The following is a 14,117-nucleotide window of genomic DNA, read 5'->3' on the forward strand; positions in this document are numbered from 1 at the left end:
TCGCAATAGATCAAAGAAACCGACACCTTCATGTCGCTTCCCATCGTACACAGTGGAGTTTTACAAGCCTTTTGCTTGGTAAGATCAAAGACAGGTATTGTCCTCTTGCCGAGAATTCGTGGAAACACAAAGTTTTGTGATTTTCTGACAGTCACAAAATCTTTTTTCCTTTTTCTAATATTCCTATTATGTTTATAAACTTAGGAAATATGTCTATGGACACATGAGGACTTTGAATATGACCAATGTATGATCCTGTAACTACTTGGTATCGTATCAATACCCAAATTTGTGGTATCATCCAAAACTAATATAAAGTATCAAACAACAGAAGAATAAGTGATTATTACGTTTTAACAGAAGTGTAGATAGAACATATTAAAACAGAAAATAAGCAGTTATTAACAGTAAATGAACAAGTAGATTAATAATCCATTTTTACAGCTTGTTCCTCATAATGTTGACAAAATAATAGGTGGATAAATGACACAATATGTTACTGCATATGTCAGCAGACTAATTAGGAGTCTTTGTTTGCTTACTTACTACTAAAAGACAAGTTGTCTAGTATGTTCACTATTTTATTTAAGGAAAAAATTGTTTTTCGATTGCAATAAGAAACATATGTTTTTTGTACCGTAAGACTATTTGTTAAAATAAAGCCAATAATGCCATTTTGTTTGGTCCCCTTTATCTAGAAAAGTAACGAAAAGTATCGAAATACATTTTGGTACCGGTACCAAAATATTGGTATTGGGACAACCCTAGTGCACTGTATGTGTTTGTATGTCTTACAACATTACACATATTATTCACTTATACTTTGTTTTATACTTATATATTTTACAATATATGAGGAGACGCTAAAATGTTCAACCAAATAAAGGACTATTATGGGAAAAAATGCAGAGAAGGAACATAGGTAGACTGAGAGGAACTCATCTGAAGGTGAATAGCTTCAGGGACTTATGATTTTAGTAGCTACAGTTATTTCTGTGATTGATATGAAAAGCAGACTTGTCCACCTTTTCGTCCGTGACCTCAAAAGGGACAGACAATAAAAAAAAAATGGATGGATGGGCAGATATAAAAAAAAGCAATTAGCATTTTTGTACAATGCATGTGTGCAGACTCGTGCTCAAGGCTTTTACAAATGTAGAGATACTTGAATTAAAACTTTTTAAATTAAAGAATACAATAGCAATTAAAAAAATAAAAAGTTCCAAAAAACTGGGGGAATTTGGCCTATGGTTCACAATCCTTATGTAAGACAAACACACATTTTAAATGTTTGTGTATACATTCTAACTAGTAAATAAATGCCATCAAAAGTCCGCTTACAATGGAGTATATGTGAGTCGCTCTATTCTGCCTATAAAGCACTTAAAAAAAACATCCAAACATCTCCATTAAGGTTTTATATACATGATGTACCGTATTTTTCGGACTATATGGCGCACTTAAAATTCTTTCATTTTCGCAAAAATCGACAGTGCGCCTTATAACCCGGTGCGCCTAATGTACGGCATAATTCTGGTTGTGCTCACCGACCTCGAAGCAATTTTATTTGGTACATTGTGTAATGATAAATGTAACCAGTAGATGGCAGTCATACATAAGAGATAAGTGTAGACTGCAATATGTCATGTCTGTGTGATCATGTTTTGTTTAAGTTATGTTCTGCTTGGTTTTGGACTCTTTTTAGTTCCTGCTTTTCACTCCCTTGTCTTGTTTCCATGGTTACCCATTAGTTTCACCTGTTCCACGTTTGGACTCATTGTGCACTCTTGTTTGTCACCTTAGCAACCCATTAGTTTTCACCTGCCCTCACGACTCACGCTCCTGTCTTTAATCATGTCACTATTATTTAAGCTTCCAGTTGCCAGGCTGTCTGTCTGGCGACATCATACCCCTGACACACTCTCCACACACCCTTATGACCCTTGCTGCTCTTTTTCATGCCGTTTTCTCGTCCAAGTAAGTTTTCTTTATTCATGCCATAGTTTGCAAGTTTTGTTTCATTGTTCATAGTTTCTGCCTTTGTGCAAGTTTTGTGTTTATAGTCAAGTTTTGTACTTCCGCCCTTGTGCGCGCCTTTTGTTTGTTCTTTTTGTTATAGTAAAAATAAATATGTACTCACATTCCCATCTCGCCCGAGCCAACTTTCCTTTGCCTTCCGGAAAAACAAAACCCAAGGACCAAGTCTTGACACAATATGACTCAAGTAAACAACACCAAAACTTTAAAATTGTCAAAACGTGGATTTTTGCGCAGCTTACTGCGAGGATTGTTTTCCTGGGATGCAAACGGACTTGACCGTACAAGGCTTGCAGGTAAAAACATGATTTAATTATTCAAACTCAAAGGACTACACAGGGATACAAACAAAAACGGAAAACAACCCGAAGGCGCACGTGCCTAACACACGCGAAAGCTAAGGCAAAAAAACTTAGGACATGTAACATGAAACTAAAAAACTCACTCAACTGTGGCTTGAAAAAACCAAACTTACGTGGCATGGCATGAAGCATAAACAGAGCAATCGCAAAAATACGAGCATGAAACTATGGCATGAAAACCAGCATGAGCAGAAATGAACATCAATGTCGCCAGGACGACTAACGGAAAAAGAGAGGCTTAAATAATAATGTCATGATTAGAGCCAGGTGCGTGTGTCAAATGCATACTTGCCAACCTTGAGACCTCTGATTTCGGGAGGTGGGAGTCGGGGGGTCGCGTGGGCGTGGTCGGGGGTGGGGCGGGGGCGTGGTTAGGGGCGTGGTTAAGAGGGGAGGAGTATATTTACAGCTAGAATTGATTGCTTGCACACACCCAATCCAACACAAAACAAACTAGTCCCCGCCCGCACTCACGCTACCGCTCCCTCTCTTCTCTCGCCCACACACTCACTGACGTCACTCACCTCACATGCTCACCTATTAAAGGGCCACACACACACACACATACGCTACTCTCATAACAGCTTGTAAGTTCCAAGCCGCAGCTGCGATTGGACCTGGATAGCCTCCGGGAAGAAGTAGTGGACTACCAGGTGCTTGGCACTGAAGATCTTCCGCAGGAAGCAAAGATTGACCGGTTTTGGGCCATGCTCGGTAGAAATGGAAGATTCCAGACCCTAATGCATTTGATGAAAGCACTTTTGTGCGTGCCACACATCAATGCATCATCAGAGAGGGTGTTCAGCATGGTTAGAAAAATAGTGACAGAGAATAGAACAAGGATGGACAATTCAACCCTTCACTCAACAATGAGTAGATGAGTGTTATGTGTGTGTGTATATGTGTAAATAAATGAACACTGAAATTCAAGTATTTCTTTTATATATATATATACATATATATATATAATAAAATAAAATAAAAAATATATAGCTAGAATTCACTGAAAGTCAAGTATTTCTTAGATATATATATATATATATATATATCTATATATATATAGATATATATATATATATCTATATATAGATATATAGATATATATATCTATCTATATATAGATATATATATATATATATATATATATATATATATATATATATCTATGAAATACTTGACTTTCAGTGAATTCTAGCTATATATTTTTTATTTTATTTTATAGATAGATATATATAGATATATATTCTATATATAGATATATAGATATATATATCTATATATATATATATATATATATATATATATATATATATATATATATATATATATATATATATATATATATATATCTATGAAATACTTGACTTTCAGTGAATTCTAGCTATATATTTTTTATTTTATTTTATTATATATATATATATGTATATATATATAAAGGAAATACTTGAATTTCAGTGTTCATTTATTTACTTATATACACACACACATAACACTCATCTACTCATTGTTGAGTGAAGGGTTGAATTGTCCATCCTTGTTCTATTCTCTGTCACTATTTTTCTAACCATGCTGAACACCCTCTCTGATGATGCATTGATGTGTGGCACGCACAAAAGTGCTTTCATCAAATGCATTAGGGTCTGGAATCTTCCATTTCTACCGAGCATGGCCCAAAACCGGTCAATCTTTGCTTCCTGCGGAAGATCTTCAGTGCCAAGCACCTGGTAGTCCACTACTTCTTCCCGGAGGCTATCCAGGTCCAATCGCAGCTGCGGCTTGGAACTTACAAGCTGTTATGAGAGTAGCGTATGTGTGTGTGTGGCCCTTTAATAGGTGAGCATGTGAGGTGAGTGACGTCAGTGAGTGTGTGGGCGAGAGAAGAGAGGGAGCGGTAGCGTGAGTGCGGGCGGGGACTAGTTTGTTTTGTGTTGGATTGGCTGTGTGCAAGCAATCAATAAAGCAAGATTTGCAACTAATCGCCGGACTCAGGCAGGAAAGGTGCAACAAAGCGTATTTCTTCATCTTACTCGTCGTCAGCGTCGCCATGGCTGTATCTTCCTCGTTCTTCTGCTTCGTCTCCTTGTTGTGTGCGCAGTTGTGCACTGCACTCTCTAAAAGCCATATATGTTATTGATGTTATAGATGGCAGTATTGTCCTGTTTAAGAGTGTCACAACATTGCTGTTTACGGCAGACGAACTGCTTTAGGTAGACAAAAAAGTGTCTGCTGCTGTTGTGTGTTGTAGCCGCGCTGGGAGAACGTTAATGAAACTGCCTAACAATAAACCCACATAAGAAACCAAGAACTCGCCCTCCATCATTCTACAGTTATAATGTGATTGGGCAGGCACGCTGTTTATATCGTGGGAAAGCGTACTCAGGTCCGCATGGAGCTGGAGGGGGCGTGGCCTCCAGCTCCGCCTGAATTTCGGGAGAAAATTTGTCCTGGGAGGTTTTCAGGAGAGGCGCTGAATTTCGGGAGTCTCCCGGAAAATCCGGGAGGGTTGGCAAGTATGGTCAAATGAGTCAGGTGAAAACAATGAGTTGCCATGGTGACCAAACAAGGGAGCGTAAACAGGAACTATAGAGTCTTAAACCGAACAGAACATAACCAAACAAAAAAACCAAACCAACCAAAAAAAAAAAAAAAAAAGGTACCGGGCCGCACAAGAAAAAAAAAAAGAAAAAAAAAGTTAATTTTTGTATTAAATCAACATAAAAAACACAAGATACACTTACAATTAGTGCACCAACCCAAAAAACCTCCCTCCCCCATTTATACTCATTCACACTAATTCGCACAAAAGGGTTGTTTCTTTCTGTTATTAATATTCTGGTTCCTACATTATATATCAATATAGATCAATACTTTCTGCAGGGATACAGTCCGTAAGCACACATGATTGTATTTTTTTATGACAAAAAAAAAATTAAAAATTACTCTCACCTGCCTCTGGTTAGTGTTCGGGACGCTCACCTGTTGCACTAATCAGAGAGCTATTTAGTCTATGCCCTGGCCTCAATCGGTCTGGTGGTTTTGTTTGCTCCCATGCAACAAGTTAGGTTCTCATTTACGCTCTTGGTCTTTATTGTTACTAGCATCTTTTGGCTATCTTTCTTGTTTTCCGTGCCGTGGGCACCGTGCAGCATATTTTTGTCTGCAGCTAGAATAAATAATTTCTTCTCACCTGCAAGCCGCTTCCTGACATCCCTCTGCATCTTGAAAAGACGACCTCCGGCATCATAATGCCACGACAGCGTAACATTAATATTCGATAGGTTCGACAAAACAGTTGCAATAGCAGAATCAATGTCAAAGTGTCTTGCCCAAGGACACAACGGCAGTGACTAGGATGGCGGAAGCGGGGATTGAACCTGGAACCCTCAAGTTGCTGGCACGGCCACTCTACCAACCTAGCTATTAGGGGCGTGGGAAAAAAATCGATTCGAATTCGAATCGCGATTCTCACGTTGTGCGATTCGGAATCGATTCTCATTTTTAAAAAATCAAGGAGACACAAACACGACACAGAACAAACCAAAAGTAGTGAAACAAAAATGAATATTATCAACAACAGTATCAATATTAGTTACAATTAAAAATCCCTCATTGACATTATCATTAGACATTTATAAAAAAAGAACAATAGTGTCACAGTTGCATCGCATCTCATAAGCTTGACATCACACTGTGTCCAATATTTTCACAAAGATAAAATAAGTCATATTTTTGGTTCATTTAATAGTTAAAACAAATTGACATTATTGCAATCAGTTGATAAAACATTGTCCTTTACAATTATTGTGGGGCGGTATAGCTCGGTTGGTAGAGCAGCCCTGCCAGCAACTTGAGGGTTGCAGGTTCGATCCCCGCTTCCGCCATCCTAGTCACTGCCGTTGTGTCCTTGGGCAAGACACTTTACCCACCTGCTCCCAGTGCCACCCACACTGGTTTAAATGTAACTTAGATATTGGGTTTCACTATGTAAAGCGCTTTGAGTCACTTGAGAAAAAGCGCTATAATAAATGTAATTCACTATAAAAGCTTTTTACAAAAATCTACCGTATTTTTCGGAGTATAAGTCGCACCTGCCCAAAATGCATAATAAAAAAGGAAAAAAAAACATATATAAGTCGCACTGGAGCCCGGCCAAACTATGAAAAAAAACTGCGACTTATAGTCCGAAAAATACGGTACTACTCTGCTTGCATGTCAGCAGACTGGGGTAGGTCCTGCTGAAATCCTATGTATTGAATGAATAGAGAATCGTTTTGAATCGGAAAAAAATCGTTTTTGAATCGAGAATCGTGTTGAATTGGAAAAAACAAAAAATCGATATTGAATCGAATCGTGGGACACCCAAAGATTCACAGCCCTACTAGCTATACTCCAATATATATACAGTAGGAGCCTTTGTTTGTGTACTTATTACTAAAAGACAATTTGTCTAGTACAGTGGTTCTCAACCTTTTTTCAGTGATGTACTCCCTGTTTTAATTCAAGTACCCCCTAATCAGAGAAAAGCATTTTTGGTTGAAAAAAAGAGATAAAGAAGCAAAATACAGCACTATGTCATCAGTTTCTGATTTATTCAATTGTATAACAGTGCAAAATGTTGCTTATTTAGTAGTGGTCTTTCTTGAACTATTTGGAAAAAAAGATATAAAAATAACTAAAAACTTGTTGAAAAATAAACAAGTGATTCAATTATAAATATTTCCACAAAAAATCTAGCTGTCAACACTGAATATTGCATTGTTGCATTGTAATGAATGGAATAGCCTTACTTGATTTGATGTTCAGTTTATGAACTTACATTCATATTTTGTTGAAGTATTATTCAATAAATATATTTATCAAGAATTTTTGAATTGTTGCTATTTTTAGAATATGTAAAAAAAATCTCACGTACCCCTTGGCATACCTTCAAGTACCCCCAGGGGTACGCGTACCCCCATTTGAGAACCACTGGTCTAGTATGTTCACGATTTTATTTAAGGACAAAATTGTTCCTCAATTGCAATAAGAAACATATGTTTATTTTACCCTAAGATTTTTTGTTCAAATGAAGCCAATAATGCCATTTTTTGTGGTACCCTTTACTTAGAAAAGTATCGAAATACATTTTGGTACCGGTACCAAAATATTGGTATCGGGACAACCCTAGTGTGAATAATTTAAAATAAGAAACTCCTGAGTTCAATCAGGAGACGACTTAACGCGGCTTCTTGTCACGTGATCAGACTAAGTGTACTGTCGTTGCAGCTATTGCTAGTTAATGATCAGTCAGAGTGAAACTTGGGTGTGCCAGAGATAAAACTTATATTATCTCTGGGTCAACAACGCTTTGTAAGAAACGTGCGTAAGGCCATTTCCCCGGAAAAGTCCATTGGGATAATGAGTGGTGACTTTAACCTTTTCTTTCTTTGGCTTTGAACAAATGATAGGCGGGGGGAAAGTGAATGAATGAAAAAAAAACCCAGCCCTTTCTTACCCAGTCTTGTACGTTCCGCCCTTCCGACTGCCCGACCCGTGGCTCGTCCCAGTAGATGTTCGCTTCACCATGGCGCCAGATTTTGCTGCGTGTCTTGTAGGCGTAGTAAGCAGCAAAGGCTAAGGCTAACACCACCATCAAACCTAAGGCCAATGCCACCGCCTGACAAAAAAAATGAGTATTTAATGCATTTAGGATTGGGTCCTTGGTAATTAACAACATACAACACATATCAGACACAAACTGGAGCAATGGGCAGGTCAATAAATGTAACACATTTGTTACCCTTTAGGGCAGACCTGGGCATTCTGCGGCCCGGCCAATCATCCATCCATCCATCTTCTTCCGCTTATACGAGGTCGGGTCGCGGGGGCAGCAGCCTAAGCAGGGAAGCCCAGACTTCCCTCTCCCCAGCCACTTCGTCCAGCTCTTCCTGTGGGACCCCGAGGCGTTCCCAGGCCAACCGGGAGACATAGTCTTCCCAACGTGTCCTGGGTCTTCCCCGCGGCCTCCTACCGGTCGGACGTGCCCTAAACACCTCCCTAGGGAGGCGTTCGGGTGGCATCCTGACCAGATGTCCGAACCACCTCATCTGGCTCCTCTCGATGTGGAGGAGCAGCGGCTTTACTTTGAGCTCCCCCCGGATGGCAGAGCTTCTCACCCTATCTCTAAGGGAGAGCACCGCCACCCGGCGGAGGAAACTCATTTCGGCCGCTTGTACCCGTGATCTTGTCCTTTCGGTCATAACCCAAAGCTCATGACCATAGGTGAGGATGGGAACGTAGATCGACCGGTAAATTGAGAGCTTTGCCTTCCGGCTCAGCTCCTTCTTCACCACAACGGATCGATACAGCGTCCGCATTACTGAAGACGCCGCACCGATCCGCCTGTCGATCTCACGATCCACTCTTCCCTCACTCGTGAACAAGACTCCGAGGTACTTGAACTCCTCCACTTGGGGCAAGATCTCCTCCCCAACCCGGAGATGGCACTCCACCCTTTTCCGGGCGAGAACCATGGACTCGGACTTGGATGTGCTGATTCTCATCCCAGTCGCTTCACACTCAGCTGCGAACCGATCCAGTGAGAGCTGAAGATCCTGGCCAGATGAAGCCATCAGGACCACATCATCTGCAAAAAGCAGAGACCTAATCCTGCAGCCACCAAACCAGATCCCTTCAACGCCTTGACTGCGCCTAGAAATTCTGTCCATAAAAGTTATGAACAGAATCGGTGACAAAGGGCAGCCTTGGCGGAGTCCAACCCTCACTGGAAACGTGTCCGACTTACTACCGGCAATGCGGACCAAGCTCTGGCACTGATCATACAGGGAGCGGACTGCCACAATCAGACAGTCCGATACCCCGTACTCTCTGAGCACTCCCCACAGGACTTCCCGAGGGACACGGTCGAATGCCTTCTCCAAGTCCACAAAACACATGTAGACTGGTTGGGCAAACTCCCATGCACCCTCAAGGACCCTGCCGAGAGTATAGAGCTGGTCCACAGTTCCACGACCAGGACGAAAACCACACTGTTCCTCCTGAATCTGAGGTTCGACTATCTGGCGTAGCCTCCTCTCCAGTACACCTGAATAGACCTTACCGGGAAGGCTGAGGAGTGTGATCCCACGATAGTTAGAACACACCCTCCGGTTCCCCTTCTTAAAGAGAGGAACCACCACCCCGGTCTGCCAATCCAGTGGTACCGCCTCCGATGTCCACGCAATGTTACAGAGTCTTGTCAACCAAGACAGCCCCACAGCATCCAGAGCCTTAAGGAACTCCGGCCAATCATAAATTACAAAATACATTTTAAAAAGTTTCTATGTCGAGTGTGCAATACAACGGTGCTGCTTTTTGTTTTGAAAAGCGTTATATGTATTACTTCTGTGTGGACCAGTGACGTGCGGTGAGGTTGATGGCTGGTGAGGCACTGACTTCATCACAGTCAGATTTACAAACATATGAACCCTAAAGAGTATCTTATTCACCATTTGATTGGCAGCAGTTAACGGGTTATGTTTAAAAGCTCATACCAGCATTCTTCCCTGCTTGGCACTCAGCATCAAGGGTTGGAATTGGGGGTTAAATCACCAAAAATTATTCCCGGGCGCGGCACCGCTGCTGCCCACTGCTCCCCTCACCTCCCAGGGGGTGATCAAGGGGATGGGTCAAATGCAGAGGACAAATCTCATTACACCTAGTGTGTGTGTGACAATCATTGGTACTTTAACTTAACTTTAACTTTACACATACAAACTGTAGCACACAAAAAAGCACATTTAATAAAAAAAACTTTATTATGGTCTTACCTTTACTTATAAATGAAGTCCATGCGCCGCTGTTGTGCCGGATTAATGCACCCCCGCCGTAGAATGCACCCCCTGACGGGAGTGTTGTATCAACTAAAGCCCTCACTTAAACTTTCCACGTGCAAGATTGAATCTATTTAAAAAAGTGTAACCGAGGGTTTATAAATGTCGCCTATACTGTATGAAACTACAAAATAACAAACACGGAGGCTCCAGTTTACACGAGGACCACTTTATTTACCTTCTTTCAAAAACCTCCGCTCCACTCCAATGTGTCATCACTTCCGCTCTTAGCGCCTTCAAAATAAGAGCTCAAGGCATATACTGTATAACAGTCCATAACAGGAACTTAACATCACAAAGAGGAAAGCCCATAAAAATAGGTTAAAAATTGTATTTAATAAGAAGCCAAAAAGTGCAAAAACAATAATGTTCGTGTTAGAGGAGTTGTGAATTAGGTACACCTGCAGTCTGCAGGTGTACCTAATGTTGTGGCCCTGCAGTCATTCACAACTCCTCCAACACCAACATTATTGTTTTTGCACTTTTTGGCTTCTTATGAAATAACTTTTTTAAATAGATTCAATCTTGCACGTGGAAAGTTTAAGTGTGGGCTTTAGTTGATATAACACTCCCATCAGGGGGTACATTCTACGGCGGAGGTGCAGGAGGCGGGATTACTGCGAGCCTCAGCCAGTGCGTCTTTTGCAGCCGTTTTATGATCGCTCAGCACAAGAAATACGTTACACACATACAGTTGTTGACAAAATACACTGTACATTATATACCTCAGCTAACTAAACTATGGAAATGTATAATATAATTCATATAGCAATACAGTCTCACTGCACAGCAGGCCAGCAGTTAGCCGAGTCCGCAATCCATGTTGAGGCACTGAGTGACGTGCCTCAACTGGCTGCTGTTCACCGCACCGTCTCTTCTCAGTATTTGAACGGTAAATGTGAAAATTCAGCGATTTTGAATAAAAATAATCTAAAACTGGTTAAGTTAAATGGAAAATACCTTTATAGTATAATCACTGGATACATATAACAATTTAATTAATTTTTTTTCTTTTTAAATTTTTTTTCTTTCCATGATGGCTCGTGAGGCCCCGCCTCACCTGCCTCTAGTGGCTGCACGTCACTGGTGTGGACGTATGCGCGTGTGTGATTGTGAGTGAATGTGAACAGCGGCAATCACAAATTACAAAATACATTTTTAAAAACATCTATGTCGTGCGTGCAATACAACTGTGCTGCTTTTATTTTGAAAAGTGTTATTTATGGACGTATGTCCGGGTGTAACCTGTGAGTGAAGGTGCACAACGACAAGTGATGCCCAGTTACCACCGAGATGTCAGCTCACGCTAAAAAGAGAAAAGTTGATGACGTGTTTTCAACAAGACATGGACTGCCAAGTATTTCTTTACAGAAATTAAAGGTAAAGCCGTGTGCTTAATTTGTGGTACACAGGTTGCTGTGTTTAAAGAATATAATCTGAATCGCCACTACACGACGAAAAATACCGTAATCTGTCTGATGAAGAGCGCGCAAGGGAGGCTGATGCATTGATGGTAAAACTGCCAACCCAACAAGGACTTTTTGCCAAATGTCACACCCCCAGAGATGCAGCCGTCAGGACAAGTTTCGTCATTTCTCACAAAATCGCCAGAAAAAGTAAGGCGTTTTCTGACGGAGAGTTTATTAAGGAGTGCTTATTGGACTCTGTTGCGCTGATATGCCCGGAGAAGAGGGGCGCATTTGAGAACGTGTCACTCTCCCGACGCACTGTAACGAGGCGGGTTGAGACCATCGCTAGAAACTTGGAGCTTCAGCTGAAGAACAGAACGGCCGACTTTGACTGTTTTTCGCTGGCTTTGGATGAGAGCTGCGATGTACGTGACACCGCCCAGCTGCTCATCTTCTTACGTGGGATAACTGCAGACTTTCAATTCACGGAGGAGCTGGCAGCCATGCAGTCAATTAAAGGGACAATCACAGGTAATGACTTGTTCACAGAGGTAAATGCGTGTTTGGACATGTTAGGACTGAAATGGGACAAGCTGGCAGGTGTGACAACAGATGGTTGTCCAAATCTGACGGGGAAAAATGTTGGACTTTTAAAGAGGATGCAGGATAAAGTGACAGAAATTAACCCTGTGCAGAAATGGACATTTTTGCATTGTATTATACATCAAGAAGTGTTGTGTAAGACAGTGTTAAAAATAAAACCATCAAAAGCAATCTGCTTTTGTATAAAGTTAAGTTAGGTTAAATGAAATTATTATTATTATTATTAATTATTATTATTATTATTATTATTTATCTTACGGTACATCAAAAATAATATTTGGCAAAATTTAATTGAAATATTGTCGATTTGGCCCTCCAGCAGTATCCACAAATTAATAAAAATTAATTGCCCATCCCTGCTTTAGGGCCACCATACTTATTTTAAGTAAAAAGAATAAGTCCAAAAAAACAGCAGACGAATATGCAGAAATAACTTTCACGACTGAATGTAAATGGGTTGTACTTGTATAGCGCTTTTCTACCTTCAAAGTACTCAAAGCGCTTTGACACTATTTCCGCATTCACCCATTCACACACTGATGGCGGGAGCTGCCATCCAAGGCCCTAACCGCGACCCATCAGGAGCAAGGGTAAAGTGTCTTGCTCAAGGACACAACGGACGTGACGAGGTTGGTAGAATGTGGGGATCGAACCAGAAACCCTCAGGTTGCTGGCACGGCCACTCTCCCAACAGCGCCACGCCGTCCCCCTACTACATCGTTTGTGTTTGTTGCATTGCACATCTGTCTCTCCATTCAACATACATCTATCTGTCCATCCATGTAGCCGCAAAGTATTCACTTTTCCCACATTTTGTTCCGTTACAGCCTCAATTCCAAAGTGGAATAAATACATTTTTGTCCTCAAAATTCTACACACAATACCCCGTAATGACAAAGTGAAAAGGTGCACATTTTGTGATCTGGATATGTGGGCTTTGTACCGAGGATGTCGTTGTGGCTTGTGCAGCCCTTTGAGACACTTGTGATTTAGGGCTATATAAATAAAGATTGATTGAGATTGATTTATTCCTGCCTCTCGCCACACTCGGTCTGGCTTTTTTGTTTCTTGTTTCCAGCAAGTTACGTTGATATACCTTTTGATTCCTGTTTCTATGCTAAGCTTTCTCTGTAGCTTTTTCCTTAGCTTCCTGTGCTATCGGCACGCTTTCCTGTATTTTTGTATTTTGCCTGATTTATGGAAAATAAACAATTTTCCTACCTGCACGCTGCCTCCGGAGTTCCGTTTGCATCTTGGGGAAACGACCCGCGAATTAACCATGCAACCACCACCATACATGTAACAAATGTATTCCATCTAGGGCTGGGCGATATATCGATATGCGCGATATATCGCGGGTTTGTCTCTGTGCGATATAGAAAATGACTATATCGTGATATTCGAGTATGCGTTCTCACGCAGTTGCTTTTAGCTGCTGGCATTACACTTCAGGCTCTTCCCACTCTTTCCTGTCTCTCCTTCTCACAGACAGCGAGCGCAGCTTCTACACACGTCACATAATGTCACGTCATACGTCACATACGTATACGCGCTCCCCCGAGCAGAGAGGTAGCAGCATGGCTAACGTTAGCTGTGATGCTAACGGCAATACGAGCGAAAGAAGGTGCGAATCTGGTAACAAATGAAGGAAGAATTAATTCCCCCAAAAAACAGCAGGGGGTCCATCGTCTGGCGGTGGTTTGGCTTCAAGTGGGAATATGTCGAACAGACAGCCGTAATTTGTCAAGTGTGGAGCAAAAGCGTTGCTATAAAAAGTAGCAGTAGCCTACTGCTAATATGTAGCATCATTTGAAAAGTCCCCTGCTAGTGAATGA

The 14,117-nt window shown here is 41.1% G+C and overlaps 1 protein-coding gene across 1 annotated transcript in view; it reads right to left on the reverse strand.

Annotated features, from left to right (window-relative positions):
- LOC133577118 (uncharacterized) overlaps positions 1-14,117 on the reverse strand; it is a 110,447-nt gene that overhangs the window by 27,675 nt on the left and 68,655 nt on the right. Inside the window, exon 10 of the mRNA XM_072912878.1 lies at positions 7,894-8,055. Within this exon, the coding sequence (XP_072768979.1) occupies positions 7,894-8,055 (162 nt within the window). The remainder of the gene's footprint in view (positions 1-7,893; positions 8,056-14,117) is intronic.

The sequence above is a fragment of the Nerophis lumbriciformis genome, linkage group LG03 (assembly GCF_033978685.3).
Source record: "Nerophis lumbriciformis linkage group LG03, RoL_Nlum_v2.1, whole genome shotgun sequence".
Classification (NCBI taxonomy): domain Eukaryota; kingdom Metazoa; phylum Chordata; class Actinopteri; order Syngnathiformes; family Syngnathidae; genus Nerophis; species Nerophis lumbriciformis.